This window comes from Neofelis nebulosa, chromosome 9, assembly GCF_028018385.1.
Source record: "Neofelis nebulosa isolate mNeoNeb1 chromosome 9, mNeoNeb1.pri, whole genome shotgun sequence".
Lineage (NCBI taxonomy): Eukaryota > Metazoa > Chordata > Mammalia > Carnivora > Felidae > Neofelis > Neofelis nebulosa.
In genome coordinates this window covers 73,877,875-73,903,647 of record NC_080790.1, presented here as the reverse complement: position 1 = coordinate 73,903,647, position 25,773 = coordinate 73,877,875, and the positions used below count along the sequence as shown (strand labels likewise).

General features: G+C 38.8%; 1 protein-coding gene across 2 annotated transcripts in view; it reads left to right on the top strand.

Annotated features, from left to right (window-relative positions):
* The window catches only part of MSH2 (mutS homolog 2), an 82,675-nt gene that overhangs the window by 32,339 nt on the left and 24,563 nt on the right, over positions 1-25,773 (top strand). Inside the window, exons 1-3 of one of the 2 annotated variants that reach the window (XM_058684182.1) lie at positions 1,701-1,806; positions 2,050-2,249; positions 16,985-17,094. In XM_058684182.1, the coding sequence (XP_058540165.1) occupies positions 17,065-17,094 (30 nt within the window). In that variant the 5' untranslated portion in view covers positions 1,701-1,806; positions 2,050-2,249; positions 16,985-17,064. Of the gene's footprint in view, positions 1-1,700; positions 1,807-2,049; positions 2,250-16,984; positions 17,095-25,773 lie in introns of those variants that run through there. The other variant, XM_058684181.1, reaches the window with a different exon arrangement.

Below are 25,773 nucleotides of genomic sequence, written 5' to 3'. Positions count from 1 at the left end.
CAATAACCTCTACAACATAGTTTTTCAAACTGCACGTTGTGACCAAGTGGTGGGTTATGAAATTAGTGCATTGGGTGAAAACTAGTATTTTTGACAAATTAAATATAAGAGAAAAATAAGAGTCCATTACATATAGTAGGAGTAAGTATTGTTTGTGAAACCTGTTTTATGTATTTATTTTTAATAGTTTGTTTATTTGTGAGAGAGACAGAGACAGTGTGAGTGGGAGAAGGGCAGAGAGAGAGAGAATCCCAATCAGGCTCCCTGCCATCAGTACAGAGCCTGATGTGGAGCTCTAACTTACGAAACCATGAGATCATGACCTGAGCCAAGAGCCAACCAAGAGTTGGACACTTAACCAACTGAGCCACCCAGGCATGCCTGTTTATTTATTTGTTTATTTTAATGTTTATTTTTGAGAGAGAGAGGGAAGAGACAGCGCACGAGCAGAGGAGCAGAGACAGGGAGACAAAGAATTTGAACCAGGGTCCAGGCTCTGAGCTGTCAGCACGGAGCCCAGTGTGGGTCTCCAACTCTAAAACCACGAGATCATGACCTAAGCCAAAGTCAGACACTTAACTGACTGAGCCACCCAGGCATCCCAGACCTATTTTAATTATATATTGTAGGTAAGGAAAATTTCTTTTTTCCTACTACCCTCTAGGTTCTCTGGCAGAGACTCTATAAATTAGACTGACAAAAGACAGATTAGCAAGAGAAAAACACACTGAAGTTTATGCTTATACACGGGAGCACTCAGATGAGTGACTCGGGGTTGATTAGAACTTGGACATATATAGCATCTTAGCAAAGGAACAATAAATTTTCAAAGAGACTAGACAGAGGAGAAGAATTTTGAGTTCCTAAGGTGAAGTGATGGGAAACTAATGATAGGTAAAGGCTAGTAAGTAAAATTTGGTGTGTGGATTCCTCTGGTACTGTTTCCAGGCTGATAAGGGTCTAAAGTTGTGGTTAACTTTTGTCCTGTCTGGTGAAGAGAGAAGAGAGGACATCTGTAAATTATGTCCTGCTTTTAGGCAAATGGGGAGAAGGCAGAGAGCTTTTCTTTCTGCTTCTTAATTGTGGTCAGCTCAAAATAGTCCTTAAGGACACTAAAGTAGCATGTTTTGAGGTGGCGTGTTATGCCTCCTACGATATCTATGCATGCATATGCTGGATCATGATGTAAAAACATTTCTTGCTGTGAGTTACAGGGAAGAAAATGGAAAGCCACGGATTACAATAAATTGCAAAAGTAATATGAGCTGCATGTTTTATAGTTCTTAGAACAGACCAAGATTTTATTTATTGATTTGGGGAAGCAATAAACTTACTTGCTTTTTAATTAGAAATTTGGGGGACGCCTGGGTGGCGCAGTCGGTTAAGCGTCCGACTTCAGCCAGGTCACGATCTCGCGGTCCGTGAGTTTGAGCCCCGCGTCAGGCTCTGGGCTGATGGCTCGGAGCCTGGAGCCTGTTTCCGATTCTGTGTCTCCCTCTCTCTCTGCCCCTCCCCCGTTCATGCTCTGTCTCTCTCTGTCCCAAAAATAAATAAAAAAAAAAAAAAAAAAAAAAAAAGAAATTTGGGGCTTTGTACTGTCAAAAGGTAATTTTAGAATGCATTCTGAAAATTTATAAGACCTTCTGATAGAATAAGTATTGGATTTGGCAACATTCTTGAATTGTAATTCTGTTTTATTGAAGATTATTGTTTACATGTTCACTGATGTGTCAGTAACAACGATATCCCAATAATGAAATTCTTCTGCTTAAAAAATGGCAATTCGATGAAAGGCAGATGAAATGGGTATGTGTTATATCTTCTGATACTACTACTTAACTAAACATTAATTTGGTTATTAACTAATCAGAAACTGCTTACATTTTCTATTATGGAGCTTTCCATCCTAGGAAGTTTACATTTCAGAATAGATTCAAGCTTCCTGTGTGGAATTTTTGAGTTAATTTAGTTGATTCTTATGTACGTAGTAGACAGATTTTAATTTTAAGCCAAAATGTTTAACATTAATTCTAATGTAATTTATTTCAGACTAAATTTAGTGGAAGCTTTTGTAGAAGATGCAGAATTGAGGCAGAGTTTACAAGAGGATTTACTTCGTCGATTTCCAGATCTTAACCGACTTGCCAAGAAATTTCAAAGACAGGCAGCAAACTTACAAGATTGTTACCGACTCTATCAGGGTATAAATCAACTCCCTAATGTTATTCGGGCTCTGGAAAAATATGAAGGTAACAATGATTTTGTTACTGTTTTCCTTCACTCTCAATATACTTAGCAAATATACTGTCCTTACAAAGTTGGGTCTGGTAACTCACTTCAAGTTTTTCTAATAACAGGTTTGTATTGACCTGTAGCTATGTTGTAGAAGTCCGGAATCATGAGACAACTTATAATTTTTGCTTTTTACAAGTGAATGTCAGAGTAAGTGGGTTTATTGGACTAGCAGGGCTCAGTTGCCATAGAAGACTCAAGGGCCCAAAATGACATTGCTTTCAGATCTACAGTTTATTGAAGGAAAGGGGTGCAGTCTAGCAGCAGCACTAACATAAGGATAATGTATCACAGCCAAAGTTTCACAGCAGGGGTCCAGGGAGGTCAGTTGTAGGCTCCTATTGTCCTTCCTTTTCAAAAGTCCTTGGTGAGGTGCACTTTTCTCTCACATTAGGAACCACCAATGTGTGCAGAACACCTTGGAGCTAGGGAGCTTAAAATGGAGTCTTGCTAGACTTTTTTTTTTTTTAAGTTTATTTATTCTGAGAGAGAGAGAGAGAGAGGGTACAAATGGGGGAGGGGCAGAGAGAGAGGGAGAATCTCAAGCAGACTATGCACTGTCAGTGCAGAGCCATATGTGGGGCTCAAACTCATGAAACTGAGATCATGACCTGAGCTGAAGCCAAGAGCCAGGTTGCCTCTTGCTGGACTTTTCGTATATTTTCCTGATCTTGTGGGCATTTTCCTGTTCTATAACTAGCCTGTATAGCAGAACCTTCCAGTGCAAGGAGGCCTCATTGAGACTCTTGCAAATCATCAATCAAAAACAGTGCTGACAAGCTGAACAAACAATCTTGAATTTCCTCAGATCTATGATTACAGAACAACAGGATATGTTTGATGCCTTGACCAGGGAACATTGCCCTAAAGGAACTTTAAGAAAACCATTCAGGCTAATTCCAGGCTTGCTGGAGTGAACCTTTCCAGCACACCTATAAAATCAAGTTAAGACAAAAAGTTTTGATGATCTCTAACAGTTGATGTCACAGTGAAGTTACCAGAATGAAGTGAGCAGAGTTTTACATACTGATATAGTATGGATAAAATCAGTTTGCTCTTACAAGTGTAGTTTTTAACTTTTAAGTGAATCCTAAATTTCTACAACAGTTCAGTGATTATGATGTTATATGTCTCATACATAAAGCATTTTAAGTTTTAGAGTTAAAAATCACCATCCCTTAGAACTGTTAAACCATTCAGTATTATGAGAAAGCTTTTTCTTCAGACAGACTTAAAAAATTCAACTCTATGATGACGAGCTATAAAATAAGCATAGATTTAATTTAAATTTCATGATGACCTTTTCCCTTAAAGTGTAGAAGATACCTAAGTGCTGCTTATTTTAAAGTACCACTGTGGAAGAAGTATTCCCACTCAAGCCAAGGCTCCTCCGCAGACTGATGAGACTTAAATGCCCTTGCATTTTGTTCCACTAACGTGGAATTAAAGGAAATGGGTCTTTATCTTTCCTGTTTCTGCATTCCTTTAGTGTGGCTTAGGCAGCCATTTACCTTCCCTGTGCTTCAGTTTCCTCGTCTACTAAAAGAATATCTTTTATAGTGCTGTGCTTTTCTGATTCCATATTCTCTGGCCCCATTCCAATAGGATCCATTGGAAGCACAAGGGGATTGACCAGTATTAGGGCTATGATAATCAGATTATCATGGGGGTAGGCTCTGTAAACAGTTAATTCACTCTTAACCACTTCTAGTTATTTTGAACCTTACATCTTTTCCTTCTCATAGTAAAAAAAAATAAAAATAAAAAAAATCCTTATTCCTGTACTCTTCTTGTACCTACACCTCTTTTTTGCTTTCCATTCCTAGTCAAGATTCTGAAAGCCTACATTTCCATCTTCCATTTGCTCAGCTGCCTTTCAGCCCTGACCACAGCACTGAAATGGCATTTGCTAAGTTACTTACTATTGCTAAATCCAGCCAGCACAGTCCAGTCCTTATCACACCAGCTTTAAATGCTGAGTTTGATAATTTTTTTCCTTCTAGTTTTATTGACCTGTAACTGACATATAACACTGTATAGGCTTAGGTGTGCAACATAATGATTTGATATACGTACGTATTGGAAAGTAGTTACCACAGTAAGTTTAGTTAATATCTGTCACCTCACATAGTTACAATTCTTTTCTTGCAATGAGAACTTTTAAGATCTAATCTCTTAGCAGCTTTCAAATATACAGTACAGTATTTTTAACTGTAAGTCACCATGCTGTACTTACATCTCCAGAACTTAAATCTTATAACTGGAAGTTTGTACCTTTAGACCCCCTTCCCCCTTTTCCCCACCCCAGCTGCTGGCAACCACCATTCTTTTCTCTTTTCTTTTCTTTTCTTTTCTTTTCTTTTCTTTTCTTTTCTTTTCTTTTCTTTTCTTTTCTTTTCTTTCTTTCTTTCTTTCTTTCTTTCTTTCTTTCTTTCTTTCTTTCATTTTTTTTATTTATTTATTTATTCTTGAAAGAGAGAAAGAGTGTGAACAGTGAAGGGGCAGAGAGAGAGGGAGACACAGAATCTGAAGTAGGCTCCAGGCTCTGAGCTGTCAGCACAGAGCCTGACACAGGGCTCAAACCCACGAGCTGTGAGATCATGACCTGAGCCGAAGTTGGACGCTTAACTGATTGAGACACCCAGGCACCCCTCTTTCTTTCTTTCCTTTTTAAATGTTTATTTTTGAGAGAGCACACATGAGTGGGGGAGGGGCATAAAGTGGGGGCAGACAGAGGATCTGTCTGATGCAGAGCTTGAACTCATGAACCGTGAGATCATAACCTGAGCTGAAGTCGGATGCTTAACTGACGAAGCCACTTAGATGCTCCTCTTTTTTTCTTTTTTCTTTTCAAAGTTTATTTTGAGAGAGAGTGGGGGGGGAGGGGCAGAGAGAGAGGGAGAAAGAGAATCCCAAGTAGGTTCTGTGCTGTCAGTGCAGAGCCCGACGCAGGGCTTGATCTCACAAACAAGAGATCATGACCTAAGCTGCAACCAAGAGTCAGATGCCCACTATTTTCTGTTTCTGAGTTCAGTTTTAATTAGATTCCACATGTAAGTGAGATCATACAGTATTTGACTTTCTCTGCCTGACTTACTTCACTTAGCAAAGTGCCCACCATGTTATCACAAGTGGCAGGATTTCTTTTATTTAAAAAAAAATTTAAAACATTTTAAAAGTATTTTTATTTATTTTGAGAGAGAGCAGGGTAGGGCAGAGAGAGAAGGGGAAAGAGAGAATCCCAAGCAGGCTCTGTCAGCATGGAGCCCAGTGTGGGGCTCGAACTCATGAACTGAGATCATGACCTGAGCTGAAATCAAGAGTCGGTCGCTTAACCAACTGAGCCACCCAGGCACCCCAGTATTTCCTTTTTTTTTTAATGGCTGAGTAATAGTCCATTGTATATATACACCACATTTTCTTTATCCATTAAAAAAATTATTTTTAACGTTTATCCATTTTTGAGAGACAGAGACAGAACTTGAGTGGGGGAGGGGCAGAGAGAGAGGGAAACACAGAATTTGAAGCAGACTCTAAGGCTCTGAGCTGTCAGCACAGAGCCTGACCCGGAGCTAGAACTCACACATGGTGAGATCATGACCTGAGCTGGTCAGATGCTTAACCGACTGAGCCACACAGGTGCCCCATTCTTTATCCATTTTTCCATCAGTAGACCCTTAGATTATTTCTGTATCTTGTTAGTTGTAAGTCTACTGCAGTGAACAAGGAAGTGCAGATATCTCTTTCAGATAATGATTTTGTTACTTTTGGATATATACCCAGCAGTAGAATTGCCGGATCCTTCTATGTTTTGCCTTTCCCTTAAGACTCCCCCCACCCCAGTTCGGTTTTTGGCACTTTTTCTGTTCAATACCAGGAACTTTAAAGCTGGGAGTTTTGAATGAATTCTTAGAAGCGTTTTGACATTTCATACAAGATTTTGTGTATGTCTTTTCTGGGAAAAGATCTGTAATTTTCATCAGCTATTCAAAAGCATATATAAACTACTCCTCCCCCTCCAAGAGAAAGGGTAAGAAATACTCTTGTGCCCATTCTTTGGTGAATCTTTTTCATTGCCTGGGATAAGCACAGAAGTTAGGAATTGGTCTTGAGAGTAGCTTGGCTCTCTTCCTCCTGCATATATGGGGCTTCATGTACTCAAGGAGAGTTTTGCAACAGGTCAGTAATTTCCTACTTTTTGGGGGTTACACTTAAGTTATATAGACCTTTGAGAGATCGTAACATTATCTGATCAAATGCTTCACATTATCCACTTTGGCAACTGATGTCTGCTTTAAGGTATTTAAGTCACCTAGCCTAGAGAATATTAGGGGAGGAAGACTGTTCCAGATATTGTGGTACCAAGGGCCACGTTCTTTTCTTTCTATAACATGGAATATTGGATACTCCAGGTGTGCCCTAGTCATTAGGAACCTAACTAATCTGAGTTTTCTCTAAAAAAAACCCCCAACAGAATGGAGGTGCCTGGTTGGGTCAGTCGGTGGAGCATGCAACTATTGATCTTGGGGTTATGGTTTGAGCCCATTGTTGGGTATAAATCTAATAAATAGATTTATTTAAAAATAAAATCTTACAAAACAAAATAACAGAATGACATTTTGATGAGTTTAACATAGCTCCTAGTTTACTGATTTCATGGAGAGAGCCAAAACTGAGGCCAACTTATGAGGAAAATGAACCAAATTCACTATGTTTAAAAGCAGAATTATGACTTAAAAAAATTTTTTTTAAGTATGTGAGTATATTGCTAGAAATTGAGTATGTTCTCCTATCACCTTGTGATGTTTTTGTTTTTGATTAAGTCTAGGTTTAAAGTTATATTAATGTTATTCTTAAAAAAAAAATAAAAGTAAATTCTGAGACAGCAGAGGGCAGCAACAGTCTACAAAGCTGACTTGGGTTGAGTGATAGAAGCTCTACTCTAAATCATCTTTCTCCTGTAAGAAATAGTTATTTGAAAAATATACTTGTCTTCCCTTCTTCCTTGTATCTTTTTTTTTTTTTTTTTTAAATGTTTAAGTTTTGAGAGAAAGGGAGAGGGAGAGACAGAGCATGGTCAGGGGAGGGGCAGAGAGAGAGAGAAGAGAGGGAGACAAAGAATCTGAAACAGGCTCCAGGCTCTGAGCTGTCCGCATAGAGCCTAACATGGGGCTTGAACTCACAAACCATGAGATCATGACCTGAGCCAGCATCAGACAGTTAACCAACTGAGCCACCCATGTGCCCCTTGTATCTTTTAAAATTAAAAAGTTGAGGCAAAATCTAAATAATATTGTGCATTTAGGGCAAATTTCTGATAGTGCTTAAAGCAGCTCCTATAAGTATCCAGATGATTTTATTGATAAATTTTATTGTAACAGCACTCATGCTGAGGTGCATAACTTTTCCCTCTTCCTGTATCCAATTAATCATCTGTTTCTGTTTAATATACTTCTTAAAATTTTCACATTTGCTATTTTTCCTCCCCTGCTCTGTGCATCCTCCTCAATGAAACCATAGTTATCTTTTCTAGCTCATCTCATTTGATCATGTCATTTCTTCCCCTTCAGAACACGTTAATTGCTTCCTGTAACCTACAGGAAGAAGTCCTCTGGTCTGCCTTTTTACCAGCAAGCAATTCTATATTGACAAATTACTTTTCCAAGAAGGTAGTACTCATTTATAGTTCCAGTCACAGGATTTAGAAGAAAACTTCTTTGCATCCTCACCAACACTGTTTGCTTTCTATTATGGTGATTAGTTAGTGTATTTTATTTATTTATTTTTTTTTTTTAAATTTTTTTTTTCAACGTTTTTTATTTATTTTTGGGACAGAGAGAGACAGAGCATGAACGGGGGAGGGGCAGAGAGAGAGGGAGACACAGAATCGGAAACAGGCTCCAGGCTCCGAGCCATCAGCCCAGAGCCTGACGCGGGGCTCGAACTCACGGACTGCGAGATCGTGACCTGGCTGAAGTCGGACGCTTAACCGACTGCGCCACCCAGGCGCCCCATGTATTTTAGTGGTTAGTATATTCTGTTGCAAATGTTTAGTGGGATCTGGGTGGAAGTAATTTGATGGAGGGACAGAAATACAAGGGTAATATGACTCTTAGCCCAAGAATATGTACCAAAAGATTAAATGAGAAAATTGCTATAATAAGTGATGGGTGAGAGAAAGGAAAAATAATCTTATGAAGTTGGGACTGTAAAGGAAAACTCAGTTTTTCTCCTGTGAGTCTTTTTCCTGTATCTCTCCTTTGCTCTCATACAGAACACTGCACTTCTAGTCACCAGATGTTTGGAACTTTTCCCTCCACACCAAACAATTTTCTTTGACACCAGCTGGGTGTCCTACAGTGTAACTCAGCTCTGATATCGTCTCCCTGGAAATAATACCAGATTCCAAGGTTAAGGGCATAGTCCCACAAGACACCAGACCAACTGACTATAGATTGAAGATTCCTGTGATAACCTCCTTGGATTTTTTTTTCAATGTTCATTTATTTTTGAGAGAGTGAGTACGAGTGTACAAGGGGCAGAGAGAGGGAGACAGAGGACCCAAAGTAGGCTCCCTCTGACAGAAGGGAGCCTGGTGTAGGGCTTGAACTCATGAACTGTGAGATCATGACCTGGGCCAAAGTCAGACACTTAACTGACCGAGCCACCCAGGGGCTCCTGATTTGCTAGAGCAGCTCACAGAAATCAGGGAACCATATTTACCAGTTTCATTAGAGGATACAGATGAACATCTAGAGCTTCTAGTCATGGTTTGGTCTGTCTGGTAACCAGCCCTCATCCAGGAGCCCACCTTTATTTATTTATGTATGTATGTATGTATGTATGTATGTATGTAAACTTTACCCCAATGTGAGACTCAAACTCATGACCCTGATAGGTGCCCCTAGAGTCACCCTTTTAGAACAAGAGATGCTCCTAGTGCTCTTAACACTTAGGAAATTATGGGGGCTCCTGGGTGATTCCATTGGTTAAGTGTCTGACTCTTGATTTTGCCCCATGTCATGATCTCATGGTTTGTGAGTTCGAGCCCCAAATGAGATTCTCTGTCTCCCTTCTCTCTGTCCCGTGATCACCTGCTCTCTTTCTCTCTCAAAAATAAACAAATATTAAAAAAAAAACACACTTAGGAAATTACAAGGTTTATAGGAGCTCTGTGCCAGGAACTGGGGGCAGAGACCAATAGGTTTCTTTTGATCTCACAGGGACTAGCACAAGTATAAAATGATACTCATAAATAATCCATGAAATCAGAAGAAAAAGTCAATATAGAAAAGTACTATTTTGTCAAAATGACAGTAGTCATAAAGGAGAATGAGGATGGTGTCAGAGAAGGTATTACTTGCATGTGGGGGGACTGAGACAGGTGGCTGTGCTTAAACAAAAGGGATGACGTGGCTGGAGAAGCTGACAAGAGAAGATGAGTGAAGGAAGTGGGTGGGGCATGAGGAAGGATGAGAGGCCCGTACTGTAGAGTGCTGACCAGTGCTGATGGCAGTGAAAGAAGAGCGGGAATGGCCATGTGCCAGAGGTCGTCATTCAGAGCTATCTGATTACTTAGACATTTTACCATGATTCACCTGCGCTTGGCTTTTTTGTTTAATTTGGTAATTTATCGGCTCCAGCCTCATATTTGTGTGAATACTTAAACTTTCATTAACAGTGTCTTACTAGTATTTATTCCACTTATCTGGACTTTTAAATCTATTTCATAAATCTATTAAAGGGATCAGATAAAGTTTAATTATGTTAATAAAACTTTTAGTTTAGAATTGATAATACAAAGAATTTGTGTACAATTAGTCAAGGAAATGTAGGCATAGAATAAATTGTTTAAATCTTTGTTAATTAAAACTCAGGTCTTTTTATTACCATTTACCAAAATATTTAATAGAATAGGCCAACTTCATAATTAATATAGATTTTAGGTTGAGTTTCTCAGTCATGGACTATTTGAACAGTCTGATTTAGCTGACCTGTGACTAGGGCCAGGCATGGATCTGAGGATAGTGTCACAAGGGCATGTGTAAGGAGGTACCTCCTATGTGCTGTCCAGAACTGTCCTGTAGTTTGTTTTGATTTTTAGTGTTATTTGCTCATTTAACTTGAGATTAGATAGTCTTTCTTTATTTCACTTAAAATTTTTTTGAGTATAGTTGACACAATGTTACATGAGTTTCAGGTATACAGCATAGTAATTCAACAACTCTGTATGTTATGTTATACTCAAAAGTGTAGCTGCTGCCTGTCACCGTAAATACTATTATAATACCGTCTACTATATTCCGTATGCTGTACATTTCATCCCTGTGACTTATACATTCCATAACTGGAAGCCTGTATCTCCTAATCCCCTTCACCCATTTTACCCATTTCTCTACCCCTTATCCTTCTGGCAGCTATCAGTTTTCTGTATTTTTTTTTTTTTTAATTTTTTTTTTTCAACATTTATTTATTTTTGGGACAGAGAGACAGAGCATGAACGGGGGAGGGGCAGAGAGAGAGGGAGACACAGAATCCGAAACAGGCTCCAGGCTCTGAGCCATCAGCCCAGAGCCTGACGCGGGGCTCGAACTCACGGACTGCGAGATTGTAACCTGGCTGAAGTCGGACGCCCAACCGACTGCACCACCCAGGCGCCCCTCAGTTTTCTGTATTTATGCGTCTGTTTCTCCTTTTTGCTTATTTGTTTGTTTTGTTTTTTAGATCCCAAATATAAGTGAAATCATAAAATACTTGTCTTTCTCAGTCTGACTTATTTCACTTAACATGATACCCTCTAGATCCATCCGTGTTGTCACAAATGGCAAGCTCTCATCCCCTTTTTTTTTTTTTTACGACTGATACTCCAGTGTGTGTGTGTGTGTGTGTGTGTGTATTTGTGTGTGTGTGTACATACATACCACCTCTTCATTCATTCATCTATCAGTGGACACTTAACATTGCTTCCATATCTTGGCTATTGTAAATAATGCTGTACGGGCGCCTGGGTTGCTCAAGTCGGTTGAGTGGCCTTCGGCTCATGTCATGATCTCAAATTTGTGCATTCAGGCCCTGCATCGGGCTCGGTGCTGACAGCTGGGAGCCAGGACCCTGCTTCAGATTCTGTATCTCCTTTTCTCTCTCTTTTTCTCTGCCCCTCCCTGCTGTGTGCTTGCTCTCTCTCTCTCTCTCTCTCTCTCTCTCAAAAATAAATAAATAAAACAAAATAATGTTGCAGTAAACATAGGGATGGGTATATCTTTTCAAATTAGTGTTTTCGTTTTCTTTGGGTAAAAAATGACCAGTAGTGGAATTACTGAACCATACAATATTTGTTTTTAATTTTTTAAGGAACCTCCATACTGTTTTCCACAGTGGCTGCACCAGTTTGCATTCCCACCGATAATGCATGAAGATTCCTTTTTCTCCATATCCTTGCTAACATTTATTTTTTATCTTTTTTATTCTAGCTATTCAGCAGGTGTAAGGTGATTTCTCATTGTGGTTTTGATTTGTATTTCCCTGATGATTAATAATGTTGAGTATCATTTCATGTGTCTCTTGACCATCTGTCTCCTTTGGAAAAATGTCTATTCAGATCCTCTGTCCAGTTTAATCTGATCGTTTATTTGGTCTTGAGTTGTGTAAGTTCCTTATATATTTTGGATATTATTCCCTTAACGAATATATCATTTGCAAATATTTTGTCTCATTCAGTAGGTTGCCATTTTGTTTTGTTGATGGTTTTCTTCACTGCAAAAGCTTTTTATTTTGGTATAGTCCTTATAGTTGATTTTTGCTTTTGTTTCCTTGTCTTAGGAGACATATCTAGGAAAAAGTTGCTACGGCCAATGTCACAAATTACTGCCTCCGTTTTCTTCTAGGAATTTTCTTGTTTCATGTCTCACAGTTAGGTCTTTAATCCATTTTGAGTTTATTTTTGTGTATGGTGTCAGCAACTCCAAGAAATTAAAATCTTTTGGTGGCTGGCAGCAAATCTAGTGTTCCTACAGAAATTATTTAATGATGTAATTACTTAGATATTTCACATTTTGATGTACTTATGAAGCTAACAGTTACTTCTTTGTGTCATCTCTGGTATCCTTGCTAGATGAGTGTTGTGTGTATCAAAATTAAAGACCAGGGGCACCTAGGTGTCTCAGTTGGTTAAGCGTCTGACTCTTGTTTTCGGTTCAGGTTGTAATCTTGTGGTTTGTGAGTTTGAGCCCCTTGTGGGGTTCTGTGCTGTAAGTGCAGAGCCTGCTTGGGATTCTCTCTCTCCCTCTTTCTGCCCCTCCCGTACTCACTCAGTCTAAATAAATAAATCAATAACCAACCAGTGATTGATTGCCTTATCAGGCTCTTGCTTCCTTCCTTCAGTAAGTCATTCAACAGATGGTTAATTTGTGTCAGGCCTTATCCTAGGAGGTACAATAGTAGATATGGCAGATAAGATCCCTGTTCTTATGGAGGGTCAGTAATAGTGGAAGATTAGAGGGAGATAGACAATAAATCAATGAGCAAGAATTTAAATAGTAATAATACAATAAAGAAAGCATAATATATTGATAGGATAGAGTGACTTGGCTGGGGCCAGGGGAAACACTAGGTCTTTTGGTCAAGGATAACCTCTCGAATTGCTTCTAAGGTGGAACTTGTATGATGAGAAGTTGCCAGCTGGTAAGATATAGGGGGAGGCTAGTGGGACCAGCCAGTACAAGTGTCTAAGGCTTGAATTGTTGATGGAGGGAAGGAGAGCTAGAGTGGTCAAGCATAGAGATAGAGAATAAGGGCCATGTTAGGAGTAGATGCCAGAGAGGTAAGATCTAGCTGAGGTTTTTAATTTTTTTGTGCTATGGACCCTAAATAAAGCCTATGAACCCTTCTTCAGAATAATGTTTTTAAATGCATTAAATGAGGGGCGCCTGGGTGGCTCAGTCGGTTAAGCGTCCGACTTCAGCTCAGGTCACGATCTCACGGTCTGTGAGTTCGAGCCCCGCGTTGGGCTCTGGGCTGATGGCTCAGAGCCTGGAGCCTGCTTCCGATTCTGTGTCTCCCTCTCTCTCTGCCCCTCCCCCGTTCATGCTCTGTCTCTCTCTGTCTCAAAAATAAATAAAACGTTAAAAAAAATTTTTTTTAAATAAAAAAAAATGCATTAAATGAAACACATAGAGTTGCAAAAGAAACCCAGTTATATTGAAATATTGTCATCCAAATATAAAACAAAAATTTTTAACTTTAATTTGAGAGCTAGAGTAAGAGAGAGAGCATGTACTAGTGAGGAGGGGGCAGAGAGGGAGGGAGAGAATCCCAAGCAGGCTGTGTGCTATCGGTGCAGAGCCAAATGCAGGGCTTAATCCATGAGATAATGACCCAAGCCAAAATCAAGAGTCAGTTGCTTAACCAGCTGAGCCACCTAGGCACCCCTAAAACAAATTCTTGATAAAGAAATAAGTCCTTTTTATTAATGCATTAAATAACATGATTGGAGTGAAGTTCTAACATCTTAATGGTGGTTTACTGCCTACATTAGTAATGAAAGTTAATGCCAGATTCCAGTTAGAGGTTAGAGAAAATAAAGGTGGAATTTATTTCTTTTCTATGTTTATGTAGTATTTTATTTCAAGGGTCTGTAGTCCTTGTGTTAAGACCCTAGAATATTGTGTAGGGCTTTCTAGACTGGTAACTAGTGAAAAATGGAGTTTATAAAAAACCAATTGATGCCCATCACTAGATGAATGGATAAATAAAATGTGCTATTTTTATGTAATGGAATATATTTGTCAATAAAAAGGAATGAAGTACTGATGCCTGGTGCAGCATGGATGAACCTTGAAAACTAACTGAAAAAAAGGCAGTCACAATATCATATCCATTTATGTGAAATAGCCAGAATAGGCAAATCTATATACCAAAAGTGGATTGCCTGGACTTGGAGGAGTGGCAGGAGGTTGGAGGGGAACTGAAAGTTACTGCTAATGGGTATGGGTTCCTAGTGTTTTGGAGGGCAGTGACAGAGTTCAAAAATCAATTGGCAGTGGTCCCACAAATCTGTGAATAAATAAAAACCATTGATTGTACCCTTTAAAATGGAGAATTGCTTGCTATGTGAATTATAGCTTAGTAAATTTAATTAATTTAGTTAAAACATAACCAATTGGGGGGAAAAAAAAACTCAGTTGGAAATCAGTGCCTGGGGCTTAGTACAAAATATAGGTAGGGGAAAGAATTCAAGATGTTAGTGAAAGTTTGCAGGATAGGGAGCCAGTGAGCTCAGAAGGGGCCTATTGACTCTGAGAAGAGCTGCAGTAAGGTGGGCCTATATGCTTGAGGGACTAGAGGACATGTTGAGGATGACAGGTTCTGAAGTTTATACAGATATTTCTGTAATAATACCACATGTTTATTCTTGGCATATTTTATTTCAAAGTCGTATTAGAAAACATAGCAGAACTTATAGAAAAAATAGAGTTAAGGTGGACCTCAAAATACATGAAAAAAATTTTAATATTACTAATTGGGCATCTGGGGGGCTCAGTTGGTTAAGCGTCCAACTCTTGAATTGGGCTCAGCTCATGACCTTGCGGTTCATGGGATCGAGCCCCGCATCAGGCTCTGCAGTGACAGCATGGAGCCTGTTTGTCATTCTCCCTCTCCCCGTCTCTGCCCCTCCCCTATTTGTGCACATGCATGCTTTCAAATAAATAAACATAAAAAAATTGTTAACAGAAGCAGTAGTAAACTTTAATAAAACAGTTGCCTACAGAAGTCTCCATTGCATTTGTACCCAGCAGCAGCATCATGTGACTCTTTGCAGCCTTAAAGTCTAGGGTTCTTGTTACCTCCTTTGAGATGCCCCGTGAGGGCATTTGCTTCTAATAAAGGTCATTTTCACAAAAGTTAAAAATCTGAACCAGGGTAAAGAATTAATAAAAATTCTAGTAAACACCAGCAGATGTTTTTGTGCTTCTCGTGTATTCTCTGCTTTTCTGTGTATCTTAGCATAATGACAAGTACACTGGCCATTAAGCCAGCTACTCTGAGGTCTTCATAGGTTGCTAAGTTTACTCTTCCATTGTGTGACGCTTGCCTTGATCACTTCAAAACATTAATGGGATGGGAAAAAGAATCATTTGTGAACCAGTGCCACCTCCACACTTTGCTTCCATCATTCCCCTATTTACCAATAGCATATGAGCTAATTCAGAATAAAGAACCAGGCGTTGAAGCACAACAGACATTATGTGGGCAAAGTGTTGGTTATAGACTGTCTAAATAATGTTTCACACATAGGTACTATTTTCTAAATGTGTGTAGATGCTGTTGTGATTAATAAAACATGAATTCTTAAAACAATTTTGCTGACTTCATAGTAGCTTTTCATCATTTTCTCAATCAAGAGCTACTGATATTTCCAGAATAGGTTGAAGCAAAATTCAGTATGCTAGAGATCACTTGCAGAATTCTTGTAAAAGAATTTATTGGAGATCAGAAAAAAAAAATCCTTGCAAGGTAACCAATTATAATACATGGTAACTATAGCTGGGCTTCTGTTAAGTGTCAAGCATTATGTTAAGTGTTGTGTAGCCTTATCTCATTCATTCCTCTTCTGGGTAGCTATTGTCATTAATCTTATCGTAATAGATAAGGGAAAGGGGTTCAGAGAACATGCCGTAGATCACAGAGCCAGGAGATAACAGAGTTGGGATTGGCACCCAGGTCTGTACTCAGGCCTTTCACACTATACACTTTGTTGCTTCACTTACTCCTTCTGTAATTCCCCAGCATGTGCTCTTAAATAGCATCAAGTAAAGTGCCAGTGTAAATACTGGACCTGATTTAACCTCTGTTAATTGGAACACTGTATTATTAATGGAAATTAGGGATATAAGGTAAGTTAGAGACATTTTATTTTAACGACTTTGGGTTATTAAATCTACGAAGAAATGCAATTCCTTTAGTTGTAATTAATGTCATGTTTATGCATCTCTAGTGCTCTTGATGAAGGAGATTACAGACAGGCAGGGAAGGTAGTGTTTTATTAGTAGGAAGCTTAGAGAGCCAGATCATTTCCCTTTCTATAAAATAAATACTTAACACATTTGACTTAAATTTGACTTAAATTTACAGGAGTAAATAGTAACTTTGGAGACCCGCTGCACTATTTGCGCTTTTTGGATCAAATGCTGTTTGTTATCTTACACGAATTTTTATTTATTTTTTTTTTTCAACTTTTTTTTTTTTTTTTTAAATTTATTTTTGGGACAGAGAGAGACAGAGCATGAACGGGGGAGGGGCAGAGAGAGAGGGAGACACAGAATCGGAAACAGGCTCCAGGCTCCGAGCCATCAGCCCAGAGCCTGACGCGGGGCTCGAACTCACGGACCGCGAGATCGTGACCTGGCTGAAGTCGGACGCTTAACCGACTGCGCCACCCAGGCGCCCTTACACGAATTTTTAAAAATGGGACCATTTTCGGGCGCCTGGGTGGCTCATTCGGTTAGCCATCTGACTTCAGCTCGGGTCATGATTTCGTGGTTCGTGGGTTCTAGCCCTGTGTTGGGCTCTGCTGACAGCTTAGCCTAGAGCCTGCTTTGCCTTCTTTGTCTCCCTCTCTCTTTTTCTCAAAAATAAATAAACATTAAAAAAAATTTTAGATAAGAACGTTTTATTATTTTTTGCTTTCTTTTAGGAAAACACCAGAGATTACTCTTGGCAGTTTTTGTGACTCCTCTTATTGATCTTCGTTCTGATTTCTCCAAGTTTCAGGAAATGATAGAAACAACATTAGATATGGATCAGGTATGTAATGTACTCTTTTTTTTTTTTAATGTTTGTTTCTTTTTGAGGGAGAGAGAGACAGATTGTGAGCGGGTGAGGGGCAGAGAGAGAGAGGGAGACACAGAATCCAAATCAAACTCCAGGCTCTGAGCTGTCAGCACAGAGCCTGATGCAGGGCTCGAAACTCACAAGCTGTGAGATCATGACCTGAGCCGAAAGTCAGATGCCTACCGACTGAGCCACCCAGGTGCCCTTGTAAGGCACCTTTGAGACAGTGGATGTAAGATTAAGTGATGAAGAAAGTTTGTTTTTGTTTTTATTTTTTTTAAGAATTGTTTTAGTGGATGAAGAAAGATTAACAGAGGCAATGAATATTGGGCACAACTGGCTTTGTTAAAGGAAATCTCACAAATAAAAGATTTCACATATGCAATCTAAATTTTGCTTTAATTTCAAGAGAGAAGGGAGATAGTCTCTGGAAAAGAGAAGAGGATAAATGTAGATGTGGAACATAAGAGAAGGCAACTTCTCTTTTGTTTATTTTCCATGTAGGAAAGTCTTTGGGAGAAGAGGTTAGATTATACGTGTGTCTCCTAAGTAGCTGTTGATATAACTAAAAAGTTAACTGTAGTTTAAATACTGTTTAGTTCCAAATTTCTAATTGGTTGAGGTATAAGTGACCTGTACCTCGGGTCTTTAACAATGTTAAATAGTAATTTATATATATAAATATAAAATAGGAATAGTTTTTGAAGTAGTTGAAGATACCTTTTATGAAAATCAATTTGAAAGCAAAATTTATGAAATGGTAATTTTTACTGTTAAAAGTTTGTTTATAGAACAAATTTATTATGGGGCCACTGAATGTAGTGTTTTCCAATTTTGTGACATTAAAAATAATATTTAAAATATTTTCTACACTAAATTTCCTGTCGAAAATGATCATGCAGGGAATATGTGCTCTGATATTATTCATATTAAGGTAACAGTTCGGTTTGCAAATTGTTAGATTCTTTGCATTCTTAATAACTAGATTTGAGTTGTTTGTCCCATGTGATGTCGATTTATTTTGTTTTTATTGAATTCTTAACTGAGGTTTAAAGAAGTTAAACCTCATTTACTCTGTGTTCTTTGGATTTTAGAAGTATATGAATATGTATATATAGGTGTAAATGCTTCACTTTTCTGGGACTGTTTTGTCAGTGATGGGCCTAAACAGCCAAAAGACTTGCATTGTTCACCCCTCATTTGGGAAAACTTGCATTTTAGCTATTGTTACCTCTGTAATGTTGCTATGAGTGGAATGATTTAAGGTGTGCAACTTTCAGATCAATGGGAGGCAGAAATACTGCTAAGAAACATCTAATCCCGAAATACCACTGCCTCCCAAGCGGAAGATGTGGCCTTCCCGGTGATTGGGTGGGGTTGGATATTTGTAAACGATGTTTAAATGAAAGCTTGTAGAGGCATAGTTCTTGGAGGTTAACAAAAACTCTTACTAGCTTAGGGATGTGGGGAGGCAGGAATCTGGAGCCCCTCATTGTCACCACAGCTTAGCTCTGATGAATTGCTGCCATTGATTTTGCCCTTTGTGGCCAGCTTTATTCTTCTAAAAGTTGCCATGCTTTAATATTGTGGGTCTCAAGCTTAAGCATGTATCAGAACCACTTGGTGGGTTTGTTGAAACAGGTTGCTGAGCTTCATCCCCAGAATCAGATTCTTTTGGTCTGGGGTGGGGTGAAAAATTCACATTTCTCTTTTTTCTTTTTCTTTCTCTTTTTCTTTTTTTCCTTTCTTTTTCGTTTTCTTTTTAAATACAAGTTAGTTAACATAAAGTGTAGTAATGGTTTCAGGAGTAGAATTTAGTGATTTGTCACTTACATATATCACCCAGTGCTCATCCCAACAGGTGCTCTCCTTAATGCCTATCATTCATTTAGCTCATCCCTCCCCCCCCCCCAACATCCCTCCAGCCACCCTCAGTTTGTTCTCTGTATTTAACAGTCTCTTATGGTTGGCCTCCTTCTCTGCTTTTATTTTGTTTTTCTTGTTTCCTACTCTTGTGTTCATCTGTTTTGTTTCTTAAATTCCACATATGAGTGAAATCCTATGATATTTGTCTTTCTCTGACTGACTTACTTTGCTTAGCATAATACACTCCAGTTCCATCCACGTTGTTGCAAATGGAAGATTTTCATTCTTTAAAAAAAATATTTTTAATGTTTATTTTTGAGAGAAAGAGAGAGTGAGAAGGGGAGGGGCAGAGAGAGAGAGGGAGACACAGAATCTGAACTAGGCCCTAGGCTTTGAGCTGTCAGCAACAGGGCCTGATGCGGGGCTCGAACTCACGAACCGTGAGATCATGACCTGAGCTGAAGTTGGATGCTTAACCAACTGAGATACCAGGTGCCCCAAGATTTCATTTTTTTTTTTATGGCTGAGTAATACTCTAGTGTATATACATATCACATTTCTTTAACCATCATCAGTCAATGGACATTTGGGCTCTTTCCATAATTTGGTTATTGTTGATAGTGCTATTATAAAATTGGGATGCATGTGCCCCTTTGAATCAGCATTTTTGTGTCCTTTGAGTAAATGTCTAGTAGTGCAATTGCTGGGTCGTAGGTAGGGCAGCTCTATTTTTAATTTTTTGGAGGAACCTATACAGTTCTTCAGAGTAGCTACATCAGTTTGCATTTCTGAAAATTTGCATTTCTAACATGTACCCAAATGATGCTGCCTGTCTGGGGATCACACTTTGAGAACTACTTGCTAATAAAATAAATTACTCCTAACAAATTAGGAGTGTGATCTCATCTCAAAGTGAGATAAGTGTGCGATTTCCTTTCACCAATTTGCATCCTACTTCAAAGGCTGCGCTCTTGGGCAATCACTGGGCATTATCTGGCCAAAAGTTGGGGTATATAAATTGAGAATGTTCGAGTTTCTTAAAATTTGTAGCCCCTCTGTCAAAGTACAGATCTTCTATTGAAAACCCTGTGCAGCTATCTTTTTATCTGAGTCATCACACTGAGAGCCTGTCCAGTAGATGTGGAGGCCTGCCTTTTAGGACCTGTCTTCCTCTCCTGCTCTTGGACAGTTTTAAAAGCTGTCTCTGGCAATGAGCTGTTTGTTTTCCTTATACTCAAGATGTGAGCCACTACTATGATAATTACAAGAAGCAGCAGGATGATAAAATGTTGGATACTTTTGGGGCACCTGGGTGGCTCATTCAGTTGAGCATCTGACTTTAGCTCAGGCCATGATCTTGCTGTCTGTGAGTTTGAGCCCCACGTCAGGCTCTGTGCTGACAGCTCAGAGCCTGGAGCCTGCTTTGGATTCTGTGTCTCCCTCTCTCTCTGTCCCTCTGCTGATTGTGCTCTGTCTCTCTGTCTCTCAAAAATGAATAAATGGTATTTAAAAAATTTTTGTTAAATGTTGGATACTTTTGGTTCATATTTTGCCTTTTGATTTATTCCCTCTCTCCCTCCCTCTCCTCTTTCTTGCTCTCCTTCCCTCCCTTCATACAATATTCTGACTGCATAGGTCCAGCCCTTGAGATACATAGCTGCTTGACAGCAAATAAGCCAAAACATTCCCTCACAAATGATGATGTACCAAAATACCAAGATGTAAATTCTTAAAGTATTTTCTTTATTTTAAGCTTTTCTACTTAATAAAGATAACACATCTGTTAGACAAGTGGAACGGGGCGCGCCTGGGTGGCTCAGTCGGTTAAGTGTCCAAGTCTTGATTTCGGCCCAGGTCATGATCTCAGAGTTGTGAGATCAAGCCCTGATTAGGGCTCTGCACTAGGCATGAAGACTGCATAGGATTCTGTCCCATTCACTCCATCTCCCTCTCTTTCTCTCTCTCAAAAAAACCCCAAAAAATCAAAAGCAAGTGAAACAAAACTATACGAAGAAGTATAGAGGCGAAAGTGACCATTCTTCCCTCTTCAGATGAACAGTGTTAACAGCCTAATGTGCTTCTTCCAGCTCCATCTTCCTTATTGAGGGTTAAGATTTACTTTTATCTGAAACACTTGATACATATCTGTTAATTTAGACCTTACTGTGATTGTATAAAATAGTTTTTTAGGAGTTTTTTTTTTTTTTTTTTTTAGAGAGAGAGAGGGAAAGAGAGAATCTTAAGCAGACTCCACTCCCAACGTGGAGCCTGACCTCAACTCAGGGCTCAGTCCCACGACCCTGGGATCATGACTTAACCCAAATTAAGAGTTGGACCCTTAACCAGTTGGGCCACCCAGGAGCCACTTTTTAGTGTCAATTTTTGAATGGTGCTATGGGATTAGAGTGTTGTAAGATTTTGTGTCTGGGAAGAGGAGATTTTAGGAAGGCAAGCAGTGTAATTATATTGATAAAGGCTGGGAAAGGAGAGGTCCTTTGTCCTAATTTTATTGCTGTCACTTAAGATTATGACAAAACTTGATTTCTTAATCTGAAAGTAGTTAACTTTATGGGGGAGAAAAAACTTTTTTTTTCTGCTTTCTTCGGTTCATTGTTTGGAAGTCTGCTAGTTAAACTGATAAACAGATTATTAGCAAGAGAACAGATTTTTGGGTTCACAGAAAAATGTGACTCAAGGAGGCTATTAGAATTTGGGGCTTATGTATTATCTTAGTAGGGGAATGGGAGAGGGAGAAAGGGTACTTCCAGGAAAACAAATGACTTTTACAAGTGATTAATGAGCCCTTGAGAGAATAGATAGAGGATATGATAATTTTTACTTCCTTGGTTATGAAACTCCCTGGGAGGGGATTTAACAACAAATTAGTTCTTTTGGGAGCCTCTGTTTTTAGGGAGATAAGAGAGTGCAGAAACAAAGTCTATTCTCAGATGCTTTCATCTTGGAATAATTTTTATGCCACTATAACATATTCTGAACCCCCCTTCACTGTTAAGTACTGTGTCAATAAGTGAGCTGTGGATTTCCTCCCTCCCCCCAGTAGATTATCTGAGGTTAAACTTAGTTAGGACTCTTTATTTTTCATATAACCTAAAACTCACTACACCCTGGCTCATGAAATTAAAAGTCTAGAGATAGGGTAGGCTTTAATTTAGAGTTGCTTATCCACCAGCTCAATAATACCATGCAAATGACCTAATTTCTTGATCTCATCTATCTTTTGTGATTTTAATACCAACCTAACACAAGTTCCTCTTTTGGCCCTGCATTGAGTATCTACCAGTAGTAATTCACGTAACATTCCTAGGAAGAGTCCTGCAGTTTGTTTTGATGGGACCATTTAAGCAGTGCTTTTGGCCAGAGATCCTAAAATGTGATGATGGGCCTAAGATAGCTAGGGGTGGGTTATCCCTCTGTTGCAGGTAAACAAAATGAAAGCTCTACTGGGAAGGGGAAGGAGGGAATGAATGACTGTTGTGTAGACAACCAGCCTTGTCTGCTAAGATAGGGTCCTGTAACTGAAGGCTTTCATGTTTTATGGTGTGATGCTGTCTTTTAAATAAATACAATTCCTACTTAAAACCTTCTCTGGATTCTCTAGGGAATTGACCTGATACAATATCTTCTTTATTCTCAGTTACAAACCTTTAAACTTACCTCGGGGTTATAAAGTGAATTCAACCCTTCACTGTCATTGTAGATATTTGTAGTGAATTTAGGCATTTAAATTACGTGACTCAGAACTACTTTGAGCAAACCTCAGAGGATAGCGATCATTTCATGTATGATTCCTGAAAGCTTTCTCATGTTTTCCAGCTGTGCACTTAGGAGCTCATGTGATGAAGGGAACAGTCATTTATATGAGTAGTTGCATTATTTCTTTTTTTCTAGGCTTAGCTTCGTATGTAATACTTAAGGTATTTTTGTGTCTACTTTCCATACATCTTATGGAAAGATTTTCTATTTCTGAAGTACATATAAATGTATCTCTACCACCCCCAGGACAAGGTTCAAAATGGCAATGATTTTTCACAAAAAAGTAAACAATTTCAGTTAGATTGGATGATTCAATGAGATGTATTAAATTTTAAAATTCATTTTATACTATATTTGGGTATTTCATCTTTGAATATTAGTTTTCTTTTTTTTTCTTTTTTAAAAATATAATTTATTGTCAAGTTAGCTAACTTATAGAGTATACAGTGTGCTCTTGGCTTTCAGAATAGATTCCCGTGATTCATCACTTACATACAACACCCAGCGCTCATCCCAACACATGCCCTCCTCAGTGCCCATCACCCATTTTCCCCTTTCCGCCACCTTCCCCCACCTCCAGTCAGCCCTCAGTTTCTTCTCTGGGGAAGAAACTCTATGTAAGAGTGTCTTATGGTTTGCCTCCTCTCTGTTTGTAACTATTGTTTTTCCTTCCCTTCCCCCATGGTCTTCTGTTAAGTTTCTCAAATTCCACATATCAATGAATGAAAACATGATATCTGTCTTTTCTGACTGACTTATTTCACTTAGCATAATACCCTCCAGTTCCATCCATGTTGTTGCAAATGGCAAGATTTCATTCTTTTTCATTGTTGAGTCGTATTCCATTGTTTACATATACCACATCTTCTTTATCCATCAGTTGATGGACATTTGGGCTCTTTCCATAATTGACAGCACTGCTATCAACATTGGGGTACATGTGCCCCTGTGAATTAGCACTCCTGTATCCTTTGGATAAATTCTTAGTACTGTTATTGCTGGGTCATAGGGTAATTCTATTTTTAATTTTTTGAGGAACCTCCACACTGTTTTCCAGAGTGGCTATACCAGTTTGCATTGCTACTGACAGTGCAAGAGGGTTCCCCTTTTTCCACATCCTTACGAACCTCTGTAGTTTCCTGAGTTGTTAATTTTAGCCACTGTGACCAGTGTGAGGTAGTATCTCATTGTGGTTTTGATTTATATTTCCCTGATGATGAGTGATGTTGAGAGTCTTTTCATGTGGCTGTTGGCCATCTGGATGTCTTCTTTTGAAAAGTGTCTATTCATGTCCTCTGCCCATTTCTTCCCTATTTTTTTTTTTTTTTTTTGCATGTTGAGTTTGGTGTTCTTTCTAGATTTTAGATACTGACCCTTTATCTGATATGTCATTTGCAAATATATTCTCCCATTCCATTGGTTGCCTTATAATTTTGCTGATTGTTTTCCTTTGCAGTGCAGAAGCTTCTTATCTTGATGAGGTCCCAATAGTTCATTTTTGCTTTTATTTTCCTTGCTTTCCGGCATTTGCTGTGGCCAAGGTCAAAGAGTTGCTGCCTGTTTTCTCCCCTAGGATTTTATTGTTCCCTGTCTCACATTTAGGTCTGTCATCCATTTCGAGTTTATTTTTGTATATGGTGTAAGAAAGTGGTCAATTTCATTCTTTTGCATGTTGCTGTCCAGTTCTCCCAGCACCATTTGCTAAAGAGAGTGTCTTTTTTCCACTGAATACTCTTTCCTGTTTTGTCAGAGATTAGTTGGCCATATATTTGTATGTGGGCCCAATTCTGCATTCTGGTCCATTGGTCTATGTGTCTTTTTTTGTGCCAGTACCACGGTGTCTTGATGATTATAGCTTTGTAGTATGGGCTAAAGCCCAGGATTGTGATGCTTCCAGCTTTGGTTTTCTTTTTCAACATTACTTTGGCTATTCGGGTCTTTTGTGGTTCCATACAAATTTAGGTTTGTTTGTTCTAGCTCTAAGAATGCTGGTACTACTTTGATTAGGATTGCATTGAATATGTAGATTGCTTTGGGTAGTATCGACATTTTAACAATATTTGTTCTTCCAATCCATGAGCATGGAATGTTTTTCCGTTTCTTTGTGTCCTTTTCAATTTCTTTCATAAGTTTTCTATAGTTTTCAGCATACAGATCTTTAACTTCCTTGGTTAGGTTTATTCCTAGGTATTTTATGGTTTTTGGTGCAATTGTAAATGGTATTGATTCCTTGATATCTTTTTCTTTTTTAAATGATTATTTATTTTGAGAGAGACAGAGACACAGCATGAGTCAGGGAGGGGCAAAGAGAGGGAGACACAGAATCCCAAGCGGCCTCCAGGCTCTGAGCTGTCAGCACAGAGCCAGACATAGGGCTTGAACTCACAAACTGCGAGATCATGACCTGAGCAGAAGTCAAACACTTAACCGACTGAGCCACCCAGGCGCCCCTCTTGATACCTTTTTATGTTGCTTCATTATTGGTGTGTACAAATGCAACCAGTTCTTGTACATTGATTTTTATATCCTGCGGCTTTGCTGAATTCATGGATCAGTTCTGGCAGTTTTTTGGTGGAGTCTTTTGGGTTTTCTATGTCGAGTATCATGTCATCTGCAAAAAGTGAAAGTTTTGATTTCTTCTTTGCCACTTTGGATACCTTTTGTTTCATTTTGTTTGATTGCTGAGGTTAAGACTTCCAAAACTATGTTAAACAACAGTGGTGTGAGTTGAATATTAGTTTTCACATACACTTACTATTGGTATATCTTCTATTATTGGAAAAGTAGTAATATTAGATAACTTTTTTAAAGTGTATTTATTTATTTTAAGAGGATAGAGAGAATCTCAAGCAGGCTCTGTGCTGCCAGCACAGAGCCCGACATGTGGCTTGAACTCATGAACTGTGAGATCATGACCTGAGCTGAAATCAAGAGTCAGATGCTTAACTGACTGAGCCACCCTGGCACCCCTAGATAAATTTTTATTGACAATACTGGGACAGAAAAAATTGA